The sequence below is a fragment of the Rhododendron vialii genome, chromosome 2a, assembly GCF_030253575.1.
Source record: "Rhododendron vialii isolate Sample 1 chromosome 2a, ASM3025357v1".
NCBI classification, from domain to species: domain Eukaryota; kingdom Viridiplantae; phylum Streptophyta; class Magnoliopsida; order Ericales; family Ericaceae; genus Rhododendron; species Rhododendron vialii.
Window position 1 is genome coordinate 39951318 of NC_080558.1, and position 15005 is coordinate 39966322.

General features: G+C 36.2%; 1 protein-coding gene across 3 annotated transcripts; it reads right to left on the minus strand.

The window, feature by feature from the left end:
- Positions 1-8680, minus strand: LOC131315561 (protein WVD2-like 6). 3 transcript variants are annotated; one of them, XM_058344692.1, is made up of 10 exons: positions 8393-8680; positions 7219-7292; positions 6818-7096; positions 6376-6675; positions 6200-6261; positions 5874-5954; positions 5625-5724; positions 5456-5527; positions 5249-5359; positions 1-796 (listed from the first exon to the last, which is right to left on the minus strand). In XM_058344692.1, exons 2-10 carry the CDS (start codon positions 7219-7221, stop codon positions 410-412), a joined length of 1395 nt encoding a protein of 464 aa, XP_058200675.1. In that variant the 5' UTR covers positions 7222-7292; positions 8393-8680; the 3' UTR covers positions 1-409. The 3 variants fall into 3 exon arrangements, with proteins under 3 accessions (XP_058200675.1, XP_058200676.1, XP_058200677.1); XM_058344693.1 differs by lacking the exon at positions 7219-7292; XM_058344694.1 differs by lacking the exons at positions 7219-7292; positions 8393-8680 and adding an exon at positions 7584-7681.
- Positions 8681-15005: the final 6325 nt, after the last annotated feature.

Below are 15005 nucleotides of genomic sequence, written 5' to 3' on the forward strand. Positions count from 1 at the left end.
GAAGCCTCAACCCTTTAACAATTAGATAAATATTGATCGGAGTAATCTTAACAGCCATACAACCCACCAATTCATGACAGAATCCAAACAGAAAGTACAGAGACAATGGACTATCTGAAACACAAGACTTTCCCAAAATTTTCCCATTTGCTCCCAACAACCAGGCAACTACAGCATATTTAGACAAAGGAGCAAAACAAACGGACACGGTTATTATACAATGCTGCAACAACATACAACAATCCTAATGACCAAACAAGCAAACCTTGCTTTGCCTATGGACAAGACAACATAACAACCCTTGTTTCGAAACCCTTCAAGCCTTCATCATCAAATAATTTCAAGTCTTATTCAAGCCTCTCGTAGTAATATGCAGGCAAAAACTTGATGGAGGGCAATTCAGACCAATTCACTTCCACTGATTGCTGTCGTTTACTTCTCCAATGCAATTGGTTCCTGCACTAAGGTGGTCTGGGCTTGGATCTTCAACTACAGGCACACCGTTCACGCTGAGCTCTTGAATGTGAGATGCAACTTTGATGAGTGATTCATCAGTTTTATTTTCGCCTGATTTGTTGGATAAGGTGGTTTTTTGAGAAGGCAGCTTGGGAAGGGATTTCCGCAGTGGCTTCTTGAGATGGGAAGGAGGTCCTTTGGTGGTGTTACTATTTTGGGACTTCTCATCCAAACTTAAGCGAGTAGATCGATAGCTTCCAGTACTGTTCCCTACAGAATCTCTGGTGGGTGAGGCCTTCTTTCGACCAAGCTTTGGAGATTTGGCTCTTGTTGTTGGTATCTGCATCTCAGTAACAGAGAACATCATGATGGAAACCAATACCGAAACAATAAGCAATCGGTATCTGCATCTCAGTAACAGAGAACATCATGACGGAGACCAATACCAAAACAATAAGCAATCATCACATCTTTGGTATAAAATCCTGTTAGAAAAGGAAATCCAATTCATCTCCCTTTTGACATGAAAGAGGAAGTTGTATCCGGCAAACTTGACTCAGAAAACAATGTAAGATATCATGTCACCAATCTTTTCCACCTTCCATGATATTTTGGAACATGTTTCTTGGTTATATTTCACACATGCTTTGCTAAGAAGCATAGATAGACAAGGGACACGACACATGGACACATTATATTTGTGGGACACAATGAATATAAGAGATATTAGAGCATCATTTGCCATTGCCATTTTTTGGCAATGAATAGTGCCATTTTGCCAACAAAAAAAAAAGAAGACAATGGTTTTAGCTAGTGGTGGACGCAGGGGTACCAAATCACATGTATTCATAAATTAACAACAAAATTTTATCCTTAAATTGTAATAACAGAAACTTATGCCAAAAAGTAACAAAAGCAAATATCGTGAAGTACATTGGAAACCTTGCATACAACAAAAATGACCAAAGTGTGATTACATAAGTATAAGTTTTGGAAGAAAATGGGTGGTATACATTTTCTCAAGGGAAAAAGCACTGCAAGAATTTTGACTTGGGCTCGAGATGTGTGGGCATTCTTCATTTCCTTTACAAACAAAACAAAAAATATACGAAACCTAATGGATAATTGGGAGGTGTGCAAGGGCCCGGGGCCCCTCTTGCACCCCCTAGGACCGCCCCTAGTTTTAGCACCCATGTTTTGCCTCTCTTTTTTTGGCAAAATTTGATTTTCCACTATTTTCAACGAAGTTCATATCTAACTTTTTTTGACATGATACGACATTAATGATGCAAGTCATTATTTTTTTTCAAAACATTTTTTAAGGACCTCTACAAAAAATTAGCTCAATCGGATATTGGAGGAGTTCAACTTTGGTGCTTTTCGTGTCCAACAACTCTCTCTTTCTCTCTCAAATTGCATTTCGCCAAATTTTTTTACCGCATATGGCAGAAAATATGGCATTCAATAAATTTGGGAGAAAGTTAAGTTTGTGGGTGTGGTGCCCATTTTGCCATATCTTGTATGATTGTACCATTTTCTCGCAATGGCAAGAAATCTAGCCATTTTACCTGGGCAGAGTGGATGCTCTAATAGTGGTATCTCATGAATTCATGCAAAAGTCAAAAACAATGTTTCTACCAAACTAATATAAAATTCATGAATACAAATAAGTTTATGAAGACATAAATCAAAGTCCCTACTCGTGAACCAACCATCCATGGAAATTTTGAGTTTGGGCCCACTTTTGGAAAATAAAATTGACCTCCTAATGTGGCATTAATGTGTCCCCAACGTGTTCAAACGTAAGTCAAAAACAATATTTCTATCAAATTAAGATAAAACTCATGAATACGCATAACTTTATGAAGACGTAAATCAAATTCCCTATTCACGAACCAACCATCCATGGAAATTTTGACTTTTGAATAATGAATTTGACCTCCTAATGTGGCATTAACGTGTCCCATCATGTTCCTAAAGTGTCCTAGCATGTAGCTAGCTAACCAACTAAACAAATATGATCAAAAAGTTAACAGACAAAATTAGGCGCACCTGGCACATTCGGAGTATGTCATGTGCGTGTCTGACACGTGTCATGTGGAGTTGTGTGTTGGACACAGATACATAAGGCTCGTAGACGTATCTATGCTTCTTGGAGGGTTAGCCATTTCCTTTTCCCTTTCCCAATTTGTCAATTAAATCCAAAGATAATGCAAGAAGATATGGTAAATGGAAAAAACTTTGAATTTTACAAATGGTTCATATGAGGTACTTTTCGGTAGTTAAAGACTTAAAAGTAGGCCACATAATTGTTTCTGACTTTAAAAAAAAAAAAGAGCGCGTAGACTATTAACGGTATTACACACAATGCAGAATATGAGTGCATAGAAATCATACTCACGCAATATGCCTCCTAAACCAAATAGACAGGATGATGCAGAGACTCTTAATTTTCACAATATACACATGGTAATAGAAACCATCATCCTTTTGATTTCGATATCCAAGAATCATGCTCGCTGAGTCGCTGTAACATCTGGTAATACTAGTCAGCTTAACTGAATGGGCTACTTGCATGATACTGATAAAGGGAATCGATTAACAATTATTACCTGATTTCAAACATCAGTATTCAAATACAATATTGACTGTCTAAGAAGCACGGATAAGCATATGGATACGGATACTGGATACAGATACGATATGATACGGATACACGGATACGTGATTTTTCCAAAAAGAAAGATATGATACGTTGGGGGATACGTTGAATATAAAAGTAAATAAAAACTATATTATATAAATGATTTTTAATTCCTAAAATTTCATTAATGATTAATTTCCATTGCACAAGTTCACCATTCCACATGCTGAGAGAAATATATTTACATATTATTACATATAACTGTACCTATAACTACATACACACAGCGAGAGAGAGAGATGAGAGAGAAGAGAGAGAGAGGATATCGTCGGTGTGTTTCTGCCTTTCTGGTGTTGATTGGTGGGGAAAAAGGAAAAATAGTCCTAATTCCAATTTTAACCCATAGATTTTATGGAATAACATATTTACCCTCGCGCATATCTAAAACGTATCCGAGCGTATCCAACACAAATCTGTGCGTATCCGAAACTTATCGGGATACCAAAAAATAATTCTAAAAGCGGGATACTTTAAAAAATAGATTGGATACGTATCCGGAGAGTATCCGAGAGTATCGGTATCCGATACAAATACGATACGTGATACGGAGGCCAAAATAGAGTATCTATGCTTCATAGTTGACTGAAATCAAATTTGAACTCAAAATCATCAACGAAACTGCCTTTGCTTAAAGACACTCAGAACAGGAGCAAAAAGTAAAGTTACCCGTAAATATACCTTGAAGACATCACACACACACACACAAAAACCCATCAAAATAAAACACCAAGTAACCAAGACGGGGAACTTGTTGCATCTACTTAAAAAAAAATAGCACACTAAAAACTTCTGCTTAGAAATATTAATCCAGGCAGAAGACTTGTACTCATAGGGGTTGCCACCAGAACTTCTAACAAACAATTGATTTTCAATTTAGGCTAAGTTTTGATGGGCGTAATTCTCAAGTGGGAATGAATCGAATGATAATCTCCTTAATCTATTAAAAAAAACTAATGCCGATGTACACCCATTCAAGTATATGAATCAGTTTAGAAATCTCATCTAGTAAACTTTTTGTACATATCGGAGTCCATATCGAATTTGTGATGGGATTATATTCCATAGTTTGGGAATGGGATTCCAACTTCATAATCTAATAAGGAATCAGTTTTCAATTCAAATATGTTCCATGGGGAACCACATCACATTCGCATTCCCTTCAAGATATCCTACCATCCAAACTAAGCCTCAAAGAGTTTTATCCTCTCTTGATAAAGGAAAAGTGGATTCATTTTCAGCTTTAAAAACCATTCAACCAATGCAACAAAGCTTCGAGCCACGGGTGAATAACGAAGAGGAGAAAGATTACCTTATTTGTAACTAAAGAAGAAGTTACAATCAGGTACTTTTAAACAGGAGCAATCTATCACAAGAGACTACTTAGAGCCCATTCTCTAATCAACTCGAGAACTCATTCGCCATCATATACTAGGCCTAACACTTTTAATTTACTGGTGAAAAATATGTTGCTTCAAAGAATTAAGGCAACAAAAGTCAACGTGCCAACTGCCAAGACTAACGATGTCTCTCAAATAATTTTGGAAAAAATGTTCATCCATTCCCAAATACGCCCTTCCAAACTTAAAGGATCCCGTCTTAAAGAAAAGAAGAAGAGAAAAATAAGCGGAGTTACTATTTATTAGCTAACGAGGGGTTGATCCGAACCAGGATATCAATTGACAAAAGATAGACTTTCACAAGGATGGATGTCATTGCTGGTTTGTGAACAACTTTCCTCAAAGCACTTCCAAAGACATACTATTCCCAAAATATAAGACCATCCATTTTCCGGAAACATAGTATTTAATTCTACCTCCACCAACAAGAAGTCTACAATTGTCTATTGATCAAAGACGCGCATGATTCTTGCTTGTGAGTCTTGTCTGATGAAAAACAGCACCTCTAGAATAGGTTAACCGTTAAAAGTACAAAACCATGCTAAAACGGTTGTGAAGCTAAAAAGCACGGCTTGTGAATCGAGTCCCCGGAAGAGGGTTAACTTTCTATTATTTCGAGGTAACAAGAATCTGGTCTGTAGATTTAGTGAACAAGTATTGAATTGGATCTTAAAGAGAAACACAAAGTTACCTTCTTCAACTCTGGCTTAGGAGGTGGAGGTTCCTGATAGAAACTTGGCATTGGAGTTGCTTTAAAAGTCAAGCTCTTTCTTAGCATTTTGATCTCAGCTTCTTGACTTTCCTGTTTGAGAAGTATAGGACTAGTCAATCACAAACTTTTACTGCATAATAAACAACCAAGGAACTTTGAACGACCCATAAGTACAATGTTCTATACCTTGCTTTTGGCCTCCAATTTATTCTTTTCTTCTTCCATTGCATGAATCTTTTCCTCAAGTTTGGAGTAGAACTGTCCAAACAAAATGACAATAACCATATCAGCTGACAGGCATAGCTCCTGCTCTACAGAATCGGAGAAGGAATACTCAATACAAATAAAATCTAACCTCTTTTCTTTTCTCGGCTCTTTCATCACACCTGAAACTTATATCGTAGGATGGAAGAGTACCCACTTTGCGAGTCTTATCGTCTCCTGCAGTGGGGCTTCTGTCAAGTAGTTAAGGATGAGCTGATCATAATTATGGATGGAAGAAATTAGTCATTCAACAGACAGGCCTCCAGGAAACGAAGAACCACCCCGGCTGCCACACAACGGAATAGGAGGTCCAAAAAAAAGATAAGCGTTTATAGGATACAGAGTAGATTCCACAGAATCCACACCATCTTCAGCTTTATCGGTTGGACCTTTTCTCAATGCCGTCAGTTTTGTCTTCTCCCTGTGGTCATGAAATTGCAGCTCACAAATTGGCAGAACAGGGTCATCTATAATAAATATCTCAAAGGTTCCTAGCTAAATGACAAAGAAATCAGAAATTTCAAAAGTAGGTGATCATTAAACTCTACGAGTCATCCCATATCCTCTTGAACATGATAGTGAAACTGATGCTAACAGTGTCGTATACAAAATTGAGCTTAATGAGATAACGAGGCAAGTAAGAGAGTAAGTGCAATCACAGCATACATGAGTCCCTCGGATTTTGTTGCATTCATGGTGGATGATACTGCATCTGACTTTCCAGATTGCTGCAAATAGGGAATTGCAACAATAGTTTGTAAGATATGAGAATCAAATACCAAAAGCGAAACATTGACAGAGAAAAATACTTCTAGCAATGAAAGGAAAGGACAAATGTTGACCTTAGTTACACGAGCATGGATTGGCACAGGTGTTGGTTTAGAGTTGCGGTCAGCAACCTCTCTGTCATTAAATGATCCGCTCTTTGTTCCAAGAGCAAATGATTGTTTTGGGTGTGAATTTGAAGCCAAGGAACCATTTGAATCAGCAGTATTTGTCTCCACACCTTTCCCATCTTTTCCCTTTTTCACCGATGTTGTCACCACAGCTTTGGGGCGAGAAGACTTCTCAGCTTTGGCCATACTTGGACCCTTTTGAGTTTTAGGATCCTTCGAATGATCTGCTTCTTTCATTCCATGTTCCTAAGATAAGATGGAAATCTAGGTTGGTTTCACTCAAACTAATGTTTGGTTATTCACAATTTTCCATTTTCATCAGGGAGACAAATACATGGGTTTGAGTGCACGGGTTACTGAACTAACAGAAAAAATAAATACCTCATACCTTGGACTTGGACTTGGCCAAACCATTACTTTCGGTAAATGCAGTTTTGCTAGCTCGCACTGCTTCACTAGATGAGTCATTGGATGCACCGTCCTCCAACTTGGCGTCGGTTTTGGGATTGCTGTTTGGCCCATCGATCTCATAAACACAGGCAGGAGTCCCGTTCACTTCTCCCAAAACAATACCTCCTTCTCCATAAATGCTTTGCTCTGGGTCCCCATTTTCATGGCTCATCCCGTTGGCAAAAACAGGTCCGACATTGTCAGAGTCCATTGCACACTGCAAATAACAGTAAATCAAACAAATGACAACTGCAAAATGCTACAAATATTGAATAAAAAAACAAGTCAGGCTAGAAGTTTCAGATTATATTTCAAACACTAGTAGCCACTTTTGTCCACCATTAAAGAAAAGAGAACGCTAAAAAGTGGCTCCCTTTGTGAACCAGATTCCAGATATTATCCCCAAAATTCTTCTGAGAACAAAACGAATTTCTACATTAGCATAAGTTATTACCATAAAAGTAACAAACAAACATGGAAACTTCTACACAGATTGCCATCACCCAAAGATCACTATTACCAATGACAAACTTTATGCAGACGAGCAATCGAGCATCACCCATGAGCATAAAACACAAAATATCGAAAAACAAAATCTGATTCACTCAAAGAAATGGGGGAGCAAATGTACCTACTAATTTGTTTAGTTGAGGTCAAATACAAGAAACACACTTTTCCGGTGTTTATTTGTCTCAGAAAAATACCTAATCAACGAAACCCAATGAAAAAAATTGCAAAACTTGAGCTTAGCCCAGGTGGTTGCACCTCTTGAAAAAACATTGGCGATAAAACTAACCCACTAACATCCTACAAAACCACGAAACAAAAAAAAAAAAAAATTAGAATCCAGATTCTGTTGTCATAAGATTCAATTTTTTGATAACTCACGTGTCTAAATCAGTTTATGCGCACCTCAACTCATCCTGGTTACCAATCCCACCTTCCATTAGCGAGGGCCTAATTAAAACAGAAGCAAGCCCCATACAGACTAGCCCCAAAGGGATAGACAGCGAGAGGTTTCGAACCCCAGACCTTAGGAGGGAGCAAAACCCTAAGTCCAGGCCTTGATCACCCGGGGGTCGGCTGCACTGACTCAATAAAACAAACAAAAATAGCACCCCAAGTGTAAATTAACAAGTACACAAGTCGCTGCTACCGATACGACACCGATCAATCCCTCAACCCCAAAACTTCACTAAACCCAACAATCAGTAAATTCAAGAGACAAACAAGAAAACGAGAGTATATTCTACTAGATCTTCAAAACCCAGGAAAAGATCCACTGCCCCCGTTCTCAGATTCAGCCCAAATAAACAACACGGGCCCACTTTGATGATCTGGGTTTAACTTGGTTAGAACACGAAGTCAAAGAGATCTTCACATTTGCACACAAAATTAAAAAAAAAAAAAAACCCAGATTGAACCCATTAGTCTTTCGCAAAGCACATAACAGGAAGTTCAAATAATCTAGCAGTATTGAGGGAGTAGATTTTTGGGTATTTTTTGGTCTTACCTAATGAAGCATTTGAGGATCAAAAGAAAGCCATTGAGTGAGCAGGTGAGAGTGGATTGAAGGATCTGAGGTTGGGGACGAACCCGAGGGAGATTTTTAATTTGAAAATCCGAAGCAAAATGGAATCTGGAATGAGAGGGAAGGGTGGACTCTGATGACTTGATTATTGGTAGGGGTTGAGTATTTGATTTTTGAAACGAAGAGGCTCTCAAAGGTCTTTTTCTTTTTTTTATTCCATGTCACTCTCTGCTTTAGGAGAGAGAAAACGGATACACACTTGGAGAGAGAGAGAGAGAGAGAGAGAGAGAGAGGGGATATACGGTTTTGAAAGTGGAGAGAGAGAGAGAGAGAGAGAGAGAGAGAGAGAGAGTTGAGATCGTGCCACGTCGTGTGAGTTGGGTGAGTTTTGATGACGTGGCGAGATCGGGAGCGTTAAATTAGCAGACAGATTAATTCGAGGGAGGTTGTCACTTTACGGTTAGGGGTGTTGCCTTCCAATTAAAGCTCATGTGTTTTTTTTTTTACGTATTTTTACGCAGGTCATCCTTCTCATGTACGTCAGCTAAAAAAAAAACAGCAAAAAACGCACCCTAAGTAAATTGGCTTATTTTTAATCTTTTAGATGGCAGACGATTATTTTTATTAGCCCTAACTAAAGAAAATAAATACATAAACTAGAAATTTTATCGGTCATTAACTTTAGATTTTTAGACTAATCAAGTTGTGCATCAACTAGTAAAATAGTACTTTGTACAAGTTTAGTTCAAAAACGTAACGAGTTTTCAAAAATATTACTAGTGTTTTGTACTTGTGTAATAAACAGATTATGATTTAGGGCGAACAAGTACATAAATTCGAGTAACTTGGTTTATATACCAATCCTAATTTCTACAACCATGCAATTAGTGGAAGCATAAAAAAAATATGTTTCTACCACTATCATATTTGTCTGAAGAGATACGAACAGACAGATTCGAAATAAGTACATTCAACATGATGATTTGTCGAAAGACGATTGAAGCAAGAAAGAGACAGTGGAAGCTTGGTGAGATTTGCCAATTCAACCACTTGTGAATACTGTATCATGTCTTATCCGTTGATTCGGGGATTCCATAGGATGGGTTGTCTTACCAGGTTATATAGTGCATCACGCTAGCCATTCATCTCAGCAATCATGCAATGATCAAAATATAATCTTTCCTTAAAGAGTTTGTTTCAAATTCTAACATTTAAAAAACACTTTTGGACACTCGAATGATGCCTTACAACCCCTTGTAGTGCACCCCTGTACTACAGGGTTCCCGAATCCCTTATCCATAGTTGCATTTCCCTTTGTTTATTTATGAAAGAAAAGATAAACACTGCTAATGACATGCTAAAGAAAGTAGTAGTACTCCATTTTAAAACTACTAAAACTTTGCGGGCTGTAGTGGCTCAGACGTCTTATCTGTGATTAAGGATAGTAAATAAAATCTTAAAAAATTATCTCAAGTAGATATAGGAGTAGTAAAAGTCTAGTGCTAATGTCATGCGCTTGGAATTTTGAGGAGGTTAAGGATTAAGAGATACACAAACATAGAAAAATAGGTCGGAGGTAATTATAGAAAATTGAATTTTGTGAAGGTTGGTTGAATCCACAAACATAGTTTTGAAAATTGTGTTTTTTCAGTTTGATTTTTTTGCTCGTGTTCTGTATTTTGTTCGCCTTTTGTGGTTTTTAAAGTTTTGACAAAAAATTTTTTTTTTTTTTTCCGTTTCGTCTCAACGAGAAAAAATTATAAAAAAAAATTACAAAAAAAAAATCATTAAAGACGAAAAAAAGGTGAGTGTATCACCTTATTTTTGTCTTTAGTCATGATCTTTTCATAGATTCTTGACAAAATTTTACTTTTCCAGTTCGTAGTGTCGCAGGGAATTAAAAAATAAATTTTTATTAGAGCTCTAAGAAAAAGTCACTAAAGAAGAACAAAATACGGAAAACGAGGCAAAAAAAATAAAACTAAAAGTAAAATTATCAAAACCTAACCAAACACAGGTAATTTCTTGCGTTGAATTAGAAAACGAGAAGAAATCTACTATGTATATAGGAAAAATGTATTTTCTTTTTCTTTTTTTCTTTTTGAGACATGATAAGAGTTTACCATGTTTGAAATTAACTATGAGACATCGACACTGTCGCATTATTTCCAATAAGAGTTTATCATATTTAGAATTAACTACTCCACTATCGCATTATTTCCAACACACAACAACATCATTCTTGAAAATTAACCCAAAGGGATAGACCACTCGGGTCAAGCTTACGTCCAAATAAATTGGTTTGTTTAGTACTCCTACTACGTAAGCGTATAAGAGAGATCCTTTTTTCTTTTTCCTTGAAATTAAAATCCCAAAAAATAGGCCGAAATGCTACTGGTACATATAATCTGTGGACATATTTTATGGTGGGGCACACCACAGGTCCCACATAAATGATCCGAGCCGTTCATTAAATGTAAAACATTTTTTCAAGGGTTCTTGTAAAAAATTAGCTCAATCCAATACCTATAGGTACTTGATCTAATCATCTAACTTTTCATTACCCGAAAATCTGAATGAAAATTTAGATGATTGGATCAAGGACTTATAGATATTACATTGAGCTGATTTTTTACGGGAACTCTTGAAAAAATATTTTACATTTAATAAACGGGTCGGATCATTTGTGTGAGACCCGTGGTGAACCCCACCATAAAATCTGTGCACAAATTGTGCACAGATTGTATGTACCAGTAGCATGGTTCAAAAATAGGTTTGCCAAGAAGTGGGCTTTACTTTCTCGGCCGGAATTATGAGGCGGATTTTGTTGACCAGGAAAATTCCGCACGCGTGCTCTTTAGTCAAATAAAGGATATTTGGACATATTTGGCAATTTAGCTTTTCTGTTACAAATGAGAAATGATTTTGGGAATTGATTTTGTCCCTCCTCTTTTTTTTAACGGCACTCTCCTTATCTCACAAAACAAATTATCTAATAGAGACACAAAGGGGAGTGCCAAAATCACTCTCCATGATTTTTACCTCCTTTTTTATCCATTGACACTTCTTTTCTTTCTTTTTTTGTCTTTTATTCATGTGTAATTATTAAACTACCCTTACTTCTTGAGTCACATTTTCTATATGAAGGACAAGTTTGTAATTTTATGTGAATAAAGATAATAAAAAAAAGGAGTGCCAATGGAAAAAAGGAGAGTGGTAAAATCATTTTCGAAAATAAATAAGTTAGGAAAAAATTCAATTTTTTTTTAGCTTCTTTTGATTTTTAGAAAGTTTTCACTGTTGTTCACCTATTATTGTTATATCCCAAATGACAGACGAACATGGCGGACCACACTTGTAATTACTTGTATCCGCCATCGATTTATTAGCAAATTTATTAAAAACCCATATGTCAGGAAAAAAATTAATTTTTTAAATAAAGTACTTATATATATATATTTTTTTAATAACTCAAGTGTCTGGCCAAATTACAAAACAAGGGAGTGTGGGACTAATGGGCCTCTTTCATTGAAACCAAATAAAACAAGGGAACCTTTTGAGTGGAGTGGCCCCATGTCTTTGAAAATTAAACTCCAGTACACAATACCTGAGCCATTGGAGCAATAGGGTTCATATTGGGGTGATTTTCGTACTTTTTAAATTGTGCCCAATTAACTCATATTGATTTTCACACTCATCAAAAGTTAACAATTTGAAAAGTGCGAAAATCACTCCTCTTTATGTTTCATAAAACGTTTGTCATTTTATAAACAGAAAGAGAAATGCTGCAAATGACACATGTACTAAAACAATTGTCCTAATTTCTAGTCTTTCAAGAGTTAGTCCTAGTTGCGAGTGGGGTGGTAGACGAATTGGTAGACACCGTATACCCCATGCACAAGACTAAGGGTCAAATCTCACTAAAAATAACTACTAATTACTAACTCTTCTTGCATGTCCCCAAAAAAGTGTTAGTTCTAGGCTCCATTTGTTTCGACGTAAAATGTTTTACAATGTAAAATATTTTTCCATGTAAAATATTTTTTCAGAAAACAAACTTCTAACTTTTATTTTCCGGTGTTTGGTTGGCACTTGAAAATATTTTCAAAAATCAACAAAATAATGTAGAGAGAGAGAGGGGAGGGGCCTTAAACGGTAGAGAGATTTGAGAATATTGGAATTGAACGTGGGTCACGACTGACGATCGAGGAAACTGAGCAACATAATTGTAATAGAAGGCAACAGGTTTATTTCAGAAAATAACTTACGGAAGATTTAAGGGTAAATTATTTTCACCCAATTAATGAAAAATATTTTACATGTAAAATGTTTTCCTCATTTTTTACACAACCAAACACCGGAAAATAGGTAAAACATTTTACGCCCAAACAAACGGAGCCCTAGTTTCTTTAAGAGGTTATGCTTTAGTTCTATATTTCAAAAAAATTCATAACTACCATTTTTTCCATCTTAATTGTTGAGATCTTTTTCTCTCATGAATATTCAGTTCTTTCTGATCTCTCTTTATATTGTCTCTCCTAGAATCTTAAAATAATTAAAGTAAATTGCAAAGCTTTGAATAATTACACTATCAAAAACATTATACCAAATTTTATTTATCACAATATGATAAGCTATGACACACACACACTAAAACTTAATGAAATTCTTGTTACATCAAACAAAACATATCTATTTAATAAATATATCGTATTTATGACAAAACCTACATCCATGCGACGGATTATATATGATCAATTTATCATGAACTTATTGTAAAATCTTGCTAAACATATGATAAAATCAAATAAAAACAGATTTATTAGTTTATGATACTTTCCTAAATTTGTCATAATTAGGACAAATCCCACCGCTAAAGCTTATTATCAAATCTTTATCATGAAGTTACCAGAAAACATGCTAAATATATGATCAAATAGTTATCATGATTCATGGAGTTATCAGAAAACATGCTAAACATCGCTTTAGTTCGAATTTAGTCTGGTGGTTTGTTGGTCATGTGCTTGATATTAGTTTTATTTTTTGCATACCTGATCTCGTTAGACGAGTTTGTAATAGGGTCACATACTGTGCTCTGATTGCCCTCTCGCCCTCTCTAATGGTTCGTACGGACTGTGGATACCCATTTGCCCCCATGGAATTTCTCTCTATTGTGTAGACTTTTCGCCTTACAAGTGAATATAACTTCTCACATTTGCCCTAACACTGCACCGCAGGCATCAACGATAACATCTTGACCCCATACAATCACCCAACCCCGACGATTTTCGATAGTCCCCTCACACACTAGATCCCACGGGGAGACTAGGAAGAATCACAAAGATTACATAATTGAGGGATCAGTACTAGCACTAAATTAAGCAGAAAGTCTACGTTTTGTTTCACCGCTTCCTCTACCGTTCTCAATTTTACAATTCAAAAGTATTTGAACGGTCCGGCTAGATTTTAAAAGAATCTTTTAGGGAAGAGTCCCTGAAAGAGTTTTTTTTTTAAATCCAGATTATCGATTATCGAGACGGACGGTGAGATTGAGCGTTGCGGTAGGAGAGCTGTGAAATGCCCTTTTCACCATTCCTCTCTTCCCTGAAAGAGTTTTTTTTTTAAATCCAGATTATCGATTATCGAGTCGACGGACGGTGAGATTGAGCGTTGCGGTAGGAGAGCTGTGAAATGCCCTTTTCACCATTCCTCTCTTCCATGAAAGAGTTTTTTTTTTAAATCCAGATTATCGATTATCGAGACGGACGGTGAGATTGAGCGTTGCGGTAGGAGAGCTGTGAAATGCCCTTTTCACCATTCCTAAATTAAAGGATCACAACTAAAATTAAGGGATCTTATGATTATGGGATTTGAAAAATGTCCTTTTCACCCTTCCCCCCCTCTTTTTAGGGCAAAAGGAAACACCTTATAAAATAAAGGCCATTGATAATTAGACGTGTAAATGTGTATGTAATACAGTGTTATAATGAGAGTAAAATTTTAATTTACGATAATGAATATGATGACAAACTAAGTGGGGTCTCTACTTAAGAGTTAAGACTATAATTTATTCCTAAATTAATTCCTCGCTAATCTTAATTACCTCTATGCTTATATACAACGGGACGATAAAAGTTTCGTCTCCTTTTTTTTTTTTTTTTGCCTTTTTTTTTTAAATAGAGTACAAGAAGTGTGGCCACATGCGATGCTTGTGCGTGATCTTTTGTTCAACGTACCCAATCACATCAATCCATCATATGAATAACCCAAGACAGAAGTATGCCACATGCAGTAGTATAAGTCAGAAATCTAAATTACCAAAAATTAAAATACAAACACCCCAAGTTTCCAACATCATGAAACATGAAATAAGATGATAGACACTATAACACACAGAATCAATATTTAGATCCCATCTTGCTAACTAAATTAAGTACTTACGAACAAATACATGTGTTGTATTGTGATAGAATGACATGTTTCGTAAAACAAAAAATAAGTACTTACAAATGAAAATCTTAGCGGAATGAGGGTTAGACTATTGGATGATATGTCCAAATAAACAAACCACTTGTTTAAAGTTGAATAGAGAAAA

Coding starts and splice junctions, on each gene's coding strand:
- LOC131315561 (XM_058344692.1), bottom strand. Junction 5,528..5,624: donor GAGCCGAGAAAAGAAAAGAG/GTTAGATTTTAT, acceptor TTGTTTGGACAG/TTCTACTCCAAACTTGAGGA. Junction 797..5,248: donor CTAAGCCAGAGTTGAAGAAG/GTAACTTTGTGT, acceptor ACTGAGATGCAG/ATACCAACAACAAGAGCCAA.